Source organism: Lonchura striata, chromosome 1A (assembly GCF_050655825.1).
Source record: "Lonchura striata isolate lonStrDom1 chromosome 1A, ASM5065582v1, whole genome shotgun sequence".
In the NCBI taxonomy this organism is placed as follows: Eukaryota; Metazoa; Chordata; class Aves; order Passeriformes; family Estrildidae; genus Lonchura; species Lonchura striata.
The window spans coordinates 47,453,455-47,466,114 of record NC_140741.1 but is presented as its reverse complement, the minus strand read 5'-3'; the positions used below and the strand labels follow the sequence as shown (position 1 = coordinate 47,466,114).

The 12,660-nt window shown below is 37.9% G+C and overlaps 1 protein-coding gene across 1 annotated transcript; it reads left to right on the top strand.

Annotated features, from left to right (window-relative positions):
* Window positions 1–6,341: 6,341 nt before the first annotated feature.
* Window positions 6,342–11,849, top strand: IFNG (interferon gamma). The gene is made up of 4 exons (XM_021547392.4): window positions 6,342–6,550; window positions 8,485–8,553; window positions 8,888–9,067; window positions 9,719–11,849. The coding sequence occupies exons 1-4, from the start codon at window positions 6,428–6,430 to the stop codon at window positions 9,842–9,844; spliced, it is 498 nt and encodes a 165-aa protein (XP_021403067.1). The 5' UTR covers window positions 6,342–6,427; the 3' UTR covers window positions 9,845–11,849.
* The last annotated feature ends 811 nt before the right edge of the window (window positions 11,850–12,660 follow it).

The following is a 12,660-nucleotide window of genomic DNA, read 5'->3' as shown; positions in this document are numbered from 1 at the left end:
CTCACGAGTGCCTTATAGTTTCTAAATAATTTATACTTGCAGACTGTGGAAAGCTGTAATTCCAGTTTATACCAGGTTGAAATATGGCGCAAGAAACAAGAAGAAAACTTTGATATCCACTGCATATTTCAGTCCATGCAGAATTAGCAATGAGAAAATGTGTGTTTTAGGTCTCTCCTTCCAGGCACAGAATTCCTCACATACATCAGTTCAACAGTCTTTCAAGGAAAAGAGAATGAAGACAGAATTATGCTGATTTTAGAAACAGGGACATGAACATCTATAAACGAGGACAGATGTTCTCAGGAAAATATTTATCATCTCCAGAAAATTATTTTAACATGTGTCCTGAATATTTATATTGTGTTATTACTGGAGTGCTTAGACAATACAGAGCTGATAGTGATACAGTAAGAATTTCCATAAAGTCCACCATACTGTGTGAGAAAGGCCAGCCCAGAACAGTTATTCCTGGTTATCTTCTTCTTCCTGGGCAAAGCAAAAGCTTAAACTTTTACTTACAGGACAGATGAGTACTCACACAATGAGGGGTAATTATTTCCTGTTGCTAATTCAGAAAGGAATCATTAGGGTTTGGTGGGGAATTCCTGCATAGGTTTACCAAATTAAATACTGAAGGAAAGTATGAAACAGGTGTCTTGTGTGAGCCAACATACCAAGATTTTAATGATTTTGAACTTAAACTCTAATCTTAACTGTACCCGTCAGCTCATTATCTATTCAGACGTCTGTCTCTCTAGATGTCTAACACCATCGACTGTAAGTTTCTTTTTCCTTCCCTCCCTTCAGAAGATTCAACAGCTAATGTGTGTGAGAATTTTTTCAGAGGAAAGAGGGATCAATAATATGCTTTTTCCTGTTTGCATTTGCATGCATAAAGCAGTATGTGATGGAGGCCAAAGGGCCTTCCTTGTGTCATATTTCAGATTGTACAAAATAATTTTGCAACTCTCTCTTCCAGTACTCCAAAGTGTTCCTGGAATGGGCTGAAATTTTGTTTAGAATAATGTAAAATAGTTAATTTTGAGTTTTCAGAGTCTTATTGATGCCTTAAGTTTTAGCTTTCATATTTTCCAGATTCTGTACTGCATTAATATATAATTCTGAACTTCCTATAAAGCGTTAGCAAGATCTCTTCACAGTTTAGTTAGACAAAACAATCATTTTCAAGCTTGAGAAAAAAGGACACCGTTGCAGCTTCAGACCCCAAAAGCATAAACAACAATTAATTGAGAAGAGCAAACTGAAAAGATGGGACTTCATAACCTGAAGCTGTAATTGGGCAATTAGCCCCAATATGTAAATGGACCAAAACTTATAGAAGTGTAAAAACTCATAACCTATCATCCATCTTGGTTGTAGCCATGGCCAGGCTCTTGTACTGCCCAAGGTGCATCCTTTGAAGGCCTTTTTAATAAATACCTACTATATTCCTTTAACTTGTCTAGCCTCTGTTATAGGTAGCCTCTCAAGACATCATATAAAACAAAGTAGATGATTTGTGCCAACGTCACTGATCACTGGAAACATCCTCTAAACCACAGAGATCCAGTGGTCAGAAGGAGTAGCCAGTTATATCCTCCATGATGTATAGGCATATCCTTATCTGTAGGAGAGTGGTGGGTCAGTTCTTTTCATTTTATTTTTTTGTTTTGATTTTTATTTTGGTTTTGATTTTTATTTCATTTGATTGTTATTTTGTTTATTGGTTTGGGAGTTCTGGGGGTTTTTTGGGGGTTTTTTTGGTTTTTTTTATTAGTTTTGGGTTTTTTTAGAGGGGAAGATGACAGTGTTGCAATACGTTTGTAAGGGTCAGCTGCAAATTTGTAGGATCATAGAACGGTTTGGGTTGGAAGAGACTTTAAAGATCATGTAGTTCCAGCTACATGGGCAGGGAACCTTCCACAAGACCAGGTTGCTCACAGCCCTATCCAACTTGGCCTTGAACACTTCCAGGAACAGGGAACCTACTACATCTCTGTGTGATGTTCCGTTGTCTCACCACCTTCACAGTAAGGAACTTCTTCCTAATGCCAAATAATCCCCTTCCTTCTGACAGTCTGAAGCCATTCCCCCTGTCCTATCACTGCATGCCCTTGTAAAAAGTCCCTCTCCCAATTTCTTGTAAGTTCCCTTAAGCCCTCCTTAGTCATGAAGCCTGATTATCAAGACATCTACGTTGCAGATCATAGCAACATGAATAACAATGTTTAGTAATTACATAGCACTGGTACAATGTGTAGGCAAAGTTTAATCACTTAACACCCTCAAGTGTGACAACCCCCACTTCACCGCCCCAGCACTGTGAAGGAGGAAACAAAGGAATTATTTCTGCTTCTTTGTAAGAAAGGAAGGCTGAGAGGTGAAGTGTGATAGAAGGTCAGAACGACAGCTCAGAGAGGGTTTTCCAACTATGAGCTGCTTTCCTGGGGCAGTGACAATAGAGAAAGCCACTGTGTTTTAGTGAAATGAAAGTCAGGCAGAGATCTGCTGAACTGGCATGGGCAGTTGCTCACTAAACCACTCAGCACTCTGAGGAGTATGCATAAAACAAAAAATGAAAGGTAAAAATCTGTAATCAGGGGTCATAGTGAAATCTAACATGACTATGCAAGGGCATCTTCGGGTATTTGGTGTAACGTGTTGTATGAACAGAAGGGTGTGAAACCTCTGCTTTGCATGAAGAGTCAGATGACTTCCAGTCAGCAAAATGAAAAAATGTCTTGGTTTAATTTCCTTCTGCGTTTGGACCAGATGATAATCCAGCTGTGACTATGGAGTCTCACAGAAGACCAATTCTATGCAGCACAAGATTTTTCAATCCTATTCTGACATCTCTTTCAAATAGATTAGGACAAGTGTTCGGACACCGAGCTTGTGTTAGTGTTGAGGGTTCAGTCCAACCAGTATGCACTCCCCAGATATCTGCTAAAGAACACAGATAAAAAATTGCGTGCTCTTAGGTGTCTCAGAAAGTGCTTTTCAGGATATTTCCTGCATTGCTTGTAATGATGTTGGTTCTCAGGGCAGGCAGTGCAGGGGAGCCATCTGAATCTGAGTCTTCCTCACAAACCTGACTATTCACAGTTCTTGAGCAGCAAGACATACACTGGACAGTGGTGATCTGGTTCATCAATTTTGGGCAGAATGGGAAGCAAAACAGGGCTGGAGGAGACAGAGGACCCTCATGTTCTAACGACCTGCTGTAGGCCATTGCCTAATTTCAAAATGATTTGGAGACATGATACTGTTTTGATGCTATAGTTCTGTATTAAAATACATTTCAGTGCAGCTGATTATTTACCACAGAACATTCACCATTTTGTGTGATAATTTGAATGTGGAGATTAGTAAAATGTTGGATTCTAGCCTCTCCAGGCAGGAGAGTGTACCTAATTCAGACCTGCACTCAGAAGATACCATGACAGAGACAGGTGTCATGGCTTTTTTCTTTGCTTTTTGCTTAATTTCTTGCCTCGGTCTATGATAAAATACTTGTAGCACTGCATTGTGGGCAAAGCACTACAATGGGACTAGAAGACCCTGTTTGTGTTCCTAGATTTGCTTTTCACAGAGGCTGAATGATCATTAATCATCCCATTGCTCTGTGCTTCTTTTTTCTTACCTACAAAATTGGATGCTTGGCAAGCGGCCTTTCTGAATGGTGAGGGGATTTAGTGATCAAATTAGCCAAGTAACTCACCAAAACTATAACAAGTATAAGTATCAACAAAATGTGAGTTGGCAAAATCCTTTTTTTCTGATACTTTATCCTCTGGCTATTCTTAGAAGAGTAATTGTAATGTGAGACCAAAGGGAGATCATCTGAGGGGCACAGCTTGCTGTGGATGAGATGTGTGTCTGACAAGTTTAACAGGGCAGCCTAACCCAGCACAGTCATTCTGGGTGAATAGTTCTCTGTAGAAGGCAGTATTCCTGACTTAATTGTTCACCTCTTGGAATTACATCTGCTTGGCTGGAAAATTACAGATTTTAGTTGTGTTCAACTGCATTGTGACTTATTCTTAATGTATTAGGAAGACTGAGCTGGTTGAGTAAAGAATCTTTCCCAAACTTCCTTCTTTCAGGTCTTCTTTTCTCTCTAGGTAATTCAGCCCAAAAGCTCTGTTCAAATTAGGATGTGTAATGGCAAAATCTGGGCTTCATGACTCAGTCGCTCTTCCAGATGTGTGTCTTTGATTGCATAAAGAGTGCCATAGGTAAAAGGAATAATTTTCATTCTCCCACTTCACATGTCTTCTCTAAAACTTTGCCAAAGAATTGCTCTGTTGACTCATGGTCCGTCAATGAACCTCAGCAGGTGTTCCCATCTTGTAAAATATTGATCTTCCTGTGTATATAAGGCTACATTTATCTGAGCCATACCATCTCCTTGTGCTTGCTTGGCATAGCAAACCAGATGTTTCAATCAACAGGATTTTCAGGGTGCTGGCATTTGTGAATTCACTTTGAATTCTGAGTCCACTTTGAATTTTGATGAGACCTCCATTAAAAGGCATGTGAATATGGTATTTGGGAACGTGGTTTAGTGGTGGACTCAGTAGTGCTAGGTTAGAGGTTGCACTCAATGACCTTAGTTTTCCAAGCAAAATGACTCTATGATTGTAATTTTTGGCACAGAAACACAGAATAAAAATGGTTTGAGTTGGAAAGGACTTTTGAAGATCACTTAGTCTAACCTCTCCGCCATGGGTGGGCATGTTAACTTTGCCATTTGTTTACAGTGCTTTGAATAGCACTATTACCTTGCCTTCATGTCAACACTTCCAGCAATTACGTTATTACTTAATCAGTTTTAACTTCTTAAACAAAAACAAAGATGTGAATTGCATAATGTTACCACCTCAAGCAGATTAGAGCATGAATTGTTGTGCAGTACCATGTTTGTTGTGAGATGTGTCCCATCTGTCTATACTGCTGTTCCCAGGGAATTTTTGCATGCAGCTTTTGGGCCTACCATTGTTGGTGAAATTTGGTTCTTCTTCCTGAAAAATGATAATTTCCCTGTTAGTAGTAGTCTAGGTCTATTCCACAGATGGACATCCTCTTTCAATAAGCAAATAAAAAAGATTTGATGGCATTAGTGGTCATTAGCTGAGATGGAAGGAGATTCTGGGAAAAGGGAAAGTTTCTTTCAAGGAATATCCAAAGAGTCATGTGGGGCTGACATGGAGAGTTCTAATCTTACCTGTTTGGAACCACTTTAATTTTCATCTGTTTCTGATGAACTACAGACATCTTCCATTGCAGCCTGTGTGAACTGAGCCCACAAGTACCCTCTTCCTGATTCTTTCTATTTTCCTTTCCCTATGGGCCCCTTCTTTATTTCTTTCCCTTGTAGGCTCCTACCTATCCTCCATTAATGTACTGCAGTCTACAATTATCTGATTTCTTCATAAGACTCCTCAGAACAAGCTCTTTTCCCATTATAGCCATCAAGCAGAGTTTAGTTCCTATACAAAATACTTTCCCCAGCTATCCTCAATGGAATTTTTTCAGGGTTCTGTATGCACTCAGAGACCTCCCTGTCTGTCTTCTTCAATGGGGATTGTTTTCATCTGTGTCCTCTCTTTTCACATTCTACACACATTAGTGCAAGTGAAATGGCAGGTGGAGAATTTTTAATCATTGCCAAGCAGAAATGAGTGTCTTAAGTACTAAATACTCTGCTCCCACAGACAGTAGACAAGCATAGAGGAATTTAATGTGATACATCATTGCATTCACGCTGGAACCTTGTTTGTCCTATTCTGAATCTGGAAGTGAAGAATGCAAAAGAAACAGAAGTGCACTTGAGACCATAGAAAGGAGTGTGTTTCACAAAGGATAGCAGCAGAAGGAACGTTTAAATCTCTATGTGTCTGTATAGAATGCCATGGCAAACACAGGTTACTTTAAAAGAATACCAGAAATGAGTTGACTGTTGCACTGACCCTTTAACCACAAGATAAGATTTCTTTTCAGATGGTGTGTAAGAATAGGGTTGAGCCACAATGCATATTCCTCGACCAGTACCGTAATTTCCCCCTTTTCCCCAACCACGTGTAAATGAAACTTCATAGTCTGCCACGTAAACGTTACCCATCGATGAACCACTGAAAATTTTTCCAGGACCATGATTTAACAAAGACGCTTTCGAGGGATTCCCTGATTAGCCAAAAACCAAAGGGTTCTTATCTAACACTATCTTGTCTAAATATACACAGCCTGTGATGATGAAATAAAAAAAATTCAAGACCAGGTATAAATACCACTGACAGGATGATGAAGTTCAGTAGTCTACTTGCTTCTAATAGATTTAACTATTAGAAGCTGAAGCTCTTTGCTCTTGGACCTGCTCTCCCAGAATTGATCTGAGCAGTTTAACACAACCATCATAAAGAAAATGGCTTTCCAAACCTACAGCTTGTTTGTTCTGTCTGTCATCATGATTTCTTTTGGACATGTTGAAAACAGATTGAATCTTCTTCAACTTCAAAATGATATAGACAAACTGAAAGCTGATTTTGTAAGTACAGTCTTCTACTGCATTTCTCTTCTCTTGCTGCTTGTGCTTTACATCTAGTCCAAACTTGATCACTACTTGACATACTCAATATGTACCAACAGAGGGTAATCATGGAAATAATTTTTGATCATACCTTTTTTTAACAAGTATATGGATAATTTTTTTTTACTAAGTTCTTTCATTTACCTGATTCAGTTTTTCAATAGTCATAGTTATTGTAGTAACTTGCATTTATTTTAAGGATGTTCTTTCTTTCACAATAGCTTCTTCTAGCTCAATTCAGCTTTTATTATATGGAACACTTTGTAACAAGAAATCTTAATGCAATTTATGGTGAATATATTAATCTTTATTCAGTTCTGACTATGTGCAATTTACTGACTTTTTAAATTTTATGTTAGCAATGTCAATGGGAGATTTATTAATAATTAGCAATATAAAAAAAATGGAGATTAACTTTTGCTTTAACAAATGCATTTGCTACTTATTTTGAGTTGTAGTAGTGTGTTACTCAAAGGTGATTACTTCTTATTCTTTTGCATCTTCCAGTCATTTTACTTCACATGTGTGACTATGATCTGGCATGGGAATGTAATCTGGCAGGGTATTCTTTCTTGTCAAATAGAATTTTGGTAACTTGATAACTGTAATGTTAATTCACCAATCTTTATCTGGGAGGCATTAAAGCAGTACACAGCTGAATTCAGCAGGGATTGGTCACAGAGACAGAAGATCAATAATAAAGTCACTTTTAAGTAAAAACTTTTATTTTAAATATATTTTTATTGGGGTTTTTCCCCTCTAAATGCAATGAAACAACTGCAACAGTCTTCTCTTTTTTTCAGCTCTGACTTTTCCATGATTTTGTCATAACTTTGTGCAAATGACAGTTGAAATTCAGTGGTCAGAGAACCACCCTGAAGTGGTAAAGACTAGTGCGATACTTCAGTGTTTGCAGGAAACTGGCTGTAGAAGTGGCATTATGTCTTAAATTTGTGATTAGCATACATCAGGGAGAGTCTTACTAGAATATACATAACTCTGTGGAAGAGATACTGAGCTATGGTGAGCTTTTTGCACTGACATTAAAACTTTGCTCCATAGCAGGTGCTCCCCACCTTTCAGAAGCAGGAAAAAAACCAGTTTGTTAGTGTGCTCATCATGGGGAACCAATCAGCCTGGGAGGCTCCTGTCAGACTGCAAGTTTTCTCTTTGTACTCACTGTGTTTAAATTACTGAGCAGACAAAAGAAGGAAATAGTCAGTGTTGTATACAAAAAGGAAAAAAAAAGACACACAGAAGAGGAAATGATGCAGTTTGTCTTTCCTTGGTAGGAGAGTTGTATTGCTCTTTTTTTCCTAGAACCCATTGCCAGCATCTGATGGTTAAACTCCATCCCTGTGAGCCTCTCAGTAGCCCACTAATCTTGCATATCCCCATACCTGAGTGTGGGCTACTGGGATATTCTCCAGTTCTGCAAATTATAGTTTCATACTAAAACAAGCTCATTCTTGTTTCATATGACATTTTGCTGAGACTTTATGAATTTAGGGTCACAGATTACAAACTGCTGGACTTTGACTTACCAGAAATCATACCAAGATCAGATTTTCTAGCCTGTTGCTGTGCTTATGAGCTTTATTTTCATCTGTCAATGGCAAAAATTACAAGGAGCATTTGGGAAAATAGATGTGCTAAACATCTCTATTCAGATGAGTTGCAGCAGGAGAAGACATTGAAAAGAGGACTAATACCATTTCTGATACCAGACAGCCAAGCAACAGGACTTGCTGGTTAGAGAAGTGAAAGCATTGGGATAGGTATAGCCTAGATGAGCAAAAATCTGAATTTTGATGCTCATTTGAATAAAGAACACAAATTTGCCTTGTGATAAATATTGTTTATGTAATAGATATGCTTGTTCTTTTTTGCAGAACTCAAGTCATTCCGATGTAGCTGATGGTGGACCTATTTTTACAGAAAGGCTGTCAAGTTGGACAGAGGTGAGTCAAAACCAGATATGATGAAGCATCTTGGGCGCTTTTTTGGTACAAAGCAGCTCCCAGAACCAGCATAATTAGCTGCAGTAGAATGAACAGGAGCAGAGTTCTTTTGGTAGCTTTGAAATGAGACAAAAATCCCAATAACAAAACTTTATACTGCACTGTGAACAGACCTAGAGATATAGTCAAGCCCAGGAGATGAGTGGCAACATCTTCTTTATCATTTTGTTTCAAGCAGCAGAGAACCTCTGTATGCTGTGTTTTATCTTCCTTCCTTCCTTTCCCTGCTGACGGGCACTCACAAACCTTTCTTTTTTATTGTATTTTTCAACAGAGAAATGAAAAAAGAATTATCCTGAGTCAGATTGTTTCCATGTACTTGAAAATGTTTGAAAACACTGACAGTTCAAAGGCTCATGTCAGAAACATAGCTGAGGAGCTCAGTACTCTGAAAGAAAGCCTTTCTGATGGCTCAAAGAAGATAGAAGATCTCAAGGACCTGATAAATCTTCAGGTAAGGCTCTTCCTTTTACTCCAAAGCTTGTGTCTTTATATTTTCCAGTTGTGATTTGAATGTGATTTAAGCTGATAATGCTTCAGTAATCTAAATGATAATCCTTGTGCAGCTCAGTTCATGCTGAAAAACCAAATATTTCCAGCTGCAGGGTCTACAGTGAGGGGTAGTGCTGAGTCTTGCTGCAATCTGGCACAAAGGTGCTGACAGTGCTGTCATACAGTCTGTACACCAGAGCTGCCACTGACACAGCCCTTTGTGGTATAGAAATTGGTTGGGAAAGTTGTGCCTGGCTATGGAATGCTCTGTGGCTGTGGGAGCACTTGGTGCTCGTGCCAGTGGCACAAACCACTGACTTCCTCAGAGGTCTGCAGACAATGCCCCAGTGCAGGCACTGCGTTTAACTGCAGGGCAGCTCTGCTTCACAGAGCGTGGCTGGTCTGTGGCAGGTTGCAAAGTAGTACAGAAAGTGGAAAACAAAAATTTGTGTAAACAGTTGCTCTTTACTAGGGGAGTTAGGTAGTAGGGAATTGAAAATAGCAGATGTCCATTTGTTTTACTCTTGTAGCAGGGTAGCCCATGTACTGTGGTCAGTAAACAATTATAGCTCTTGGCATGACTTTTGTTCCATTTGTTTCTTGCTTATTACAGATGAGTGACTTGAAAGTTCAGCGCAAGGCTGTAAATGAGCTGTTCAGTGTCTTACAAAAACTGGGGGATACCTCAAGTTCTTACAAAAGAAAAAGAAGCCAGTTTCAGAGGCTATGCAAATGCTAATGCCATCTTATGATCTTCTGTACTGAGCTACTGTGCAAATCTTGTTGGGACAAGATTTTTTTATTTCAATCTTTCTATTGATTTTTTTATACATTTATTTATTAATATTTAAGTGTCTTAAGTAATTATTTATAAAGAAATACTAATCAAAGTATTTATACTCCCTAATATAATACAAGAAATTACTTTGTCTTAAAATCCTGTCTGTTTGTTATATGCTGTTGACCTGAAAACAGAGAATGAGACAATGTTTACCCAGGTTCCATATGGAAATCTTGAAGTTACGTTATAATGGTACCCAGCTTTCCATCTGGTGCTGTCTTGAGAGATTATGTTATGAGATTAGTCTCATCTATTTGGCATGGATATACTAGCACCGATATGAGGAAGCTACTCTATTCAGGAAAAACATATTTATGTCTGCTTACTACTAAACATATCTAAATCCAAATCAAGCAAGTAGACATGTTTAAAGATAAGCAAATGTTGAAGAAAATTTCTGAACTAGAGGACTAATGGTTAATTGCTGGTTACTATTATTATTATTATTATTATTATTATTATGCACTGAAGTTACCAGGACGGCAGTCTACTTAATATCTCAGGAGAATGTGACTAACTGTATTGCACTGACTTAACTTAAACTCTCAGATTTTAAAAATTTCTCTTTTTTTTTTTTTTTTTTTTTTTACGGAACCATTCAAATGTATCTGTTGTAATTTAATTTATTTGGAGGTAATAGTTTGGAAGTTTTTATCTCAAGGACTATATCTTTGCACTGGAATATTATTAAAAAGTTTGGATTTTTCAATAGAGATTTTTTGAAATTTGAATTTTAAATAAATAAATAGATACTTTTTAAAAGTGTGTTTTCATATTTATTCACCATCATCTATCTGAAAAGAAAAATTCTAATTTTGTTCTACATTTTCACAAAGATCGGTCCTGCCCAGACAAATAAAACATATTTAGTTTCCTCCATATTTTTAAAGAAACACTGTAGAAGAGTCTAAAATTCTCAAGTTTTTCTTGTATCTGCTTGAGAAAATATAATTTTGCTTGTGGAAAGGCACTGATTATTTGAAATTGGTTGTTACTCTGACCTAAGATGAAAAACACTGTCCAATTTCTCTGCATGTCAAAGTTACAGAGCCCAGATGGACCTCAGGCTGTCGGTGGGGCTCTCTGCAAGTGCTATAAGCTGGAAGAATGGGACAATTTGGGCAGGTTTCACAGGTTTCCAAATTCTCAGGGCTCTACCATGCAAATTTTCTGGGGGGAAACTGACTGAACTGACTGGGAATGGGGCAGATTTTTCTTCACATTCCTGCCAGTTTAAGACTTCAAACTACTCCCTGAGCATTGACTGAATCCATAAAATCCAGAAATTGCACCACATCACTCCTGAAGTTTAGTTGCAGTAAGTTATACAATTTAGCTGTATGTGTTGCAGCTACTCCTACTCCCTGGGCTCAGCTGTCTCCTGTTGTTCAAGATACTTTCATTCATATCCACATTTGACAGCCATAGCACGTAACTGTGATCCTGGAGACTCAAACTGATTTTAGAGAAAACAGCGTTCTTGTTTATATTCATCACAGACATGTATATGCATGGGAAATGCAAGGGAAATTCCTCCTGCAGGATTTCTCCAGTTCAAGGACTAAACATGAGAAGTCTCAGTAAGCATTTAAGATAGACAATGTGTCCTTCTGTGCTCATGTTCTTTCTGAGGTATTAAAGTAGACTAACTCTCCTTTGCAGATACACAGCCAGGTGCAGCAAGTCCCATTCAAAAAAAAAAAAACCAAACAAAAGAACAAAAAAACCCAACCAAACAAAAAAAATTTAAAAAAGAAAAAAAAAGAAAAAAATTAGAAAGAGAGAAGAGAAGAGAAGAGAAGAGAAGAGAAGAGAAGAGAAGAGAAGAGAAGAGAAGAGAAGAGAAGAGAAGAGAAGAGAAGAGAAGAGAAGAGAAGAGAAGAGAAGAGAAGAAGAGAAGAGAAGGAAAAATGAAAAGCCTAACAGAAGGGTTTATGTTTCATTAGTCATTGGCAGAGAGACAGTGTGCTTCCCCACTACTCCTGAGCAAATTAATACACTATTTCTTGAATTTAAAACAAAGACTGGTTAGAAACTATTAGATTATTAACTGAAAAATCTACAGTCCTTCTACACCCTGCTCTATGATTCCATGGTAACAAAAATATGTCAACTGTATCCAAAAGAAATAATTTTTCTCAAATCCAACCTGCTTTAGCTGTGTGTACCCAACCCTGTGCTCTGCTGTCCCCGGCATTCCTGAAGTTATCACATTAAATTTGGCTCAAAACAGTAAGAGTTTTGTGGGGAGGTTTTGCTCAGTCACACAATTTCCTGGGTTCTTCTCATCCTAGTGTAGGGTAGCAGAAAAGTCGTGGAGGAATAGCAGTGCAGAGATGGAGTAGCAGCTGTCACTGCCAACAAAATGTATTTGTATGTTCTCATTTCAGTAGTTTGATGACTTGGTCTCTTGTTTGTTTGTTTAACTGTTTAGTTGTTTTTCTTTTTCTTCTTCTTTTTTTTTTCCTCCAAAATATCCTTATTTCCTGGAATATTCCAGGAAATTGGATTTTTTTAAAGAATCTTGAAACCTCTCATGTTAAACCTGACACTACACATTGTAGAGATTCAACAGCACTACCACAATTATCTAACCATTGAAAGAAATTTAAAAAATAAGTTTCTCATATTGACCTGACTTTTCCCTTCCCAGTGTAAGTCTGTGCAATTTCTACAGGGTGCTTAAGATAAACTGCTGAATATTCCTCACTTTG

Excerpts from the sequence above, each read along its gene's own strand:
- IFNG (XM_021547392.4), top strand. The coding sequence starts at position 6,428 with ATGGCTTTCCAAACCTACAGCTTGTTTGTTCTGTCTGTCATCATGATT. Across the intron at positions 6,551-8,484 it reads ACAAACTGAAAGCTGATTTT|AACTCAAGTCATTCCGATGT; the intron begins GTAAGTACAGTC and ends TCTTTTTTGCAG. Across the intron at positions 8,554-8,887 it reads GGCTGTCAAGTTGGACAGAG|AGAAATGAAAAAAGAATTAT; the intron begins GTGAGTCAAAAC and ends ATTTTTCAACAG.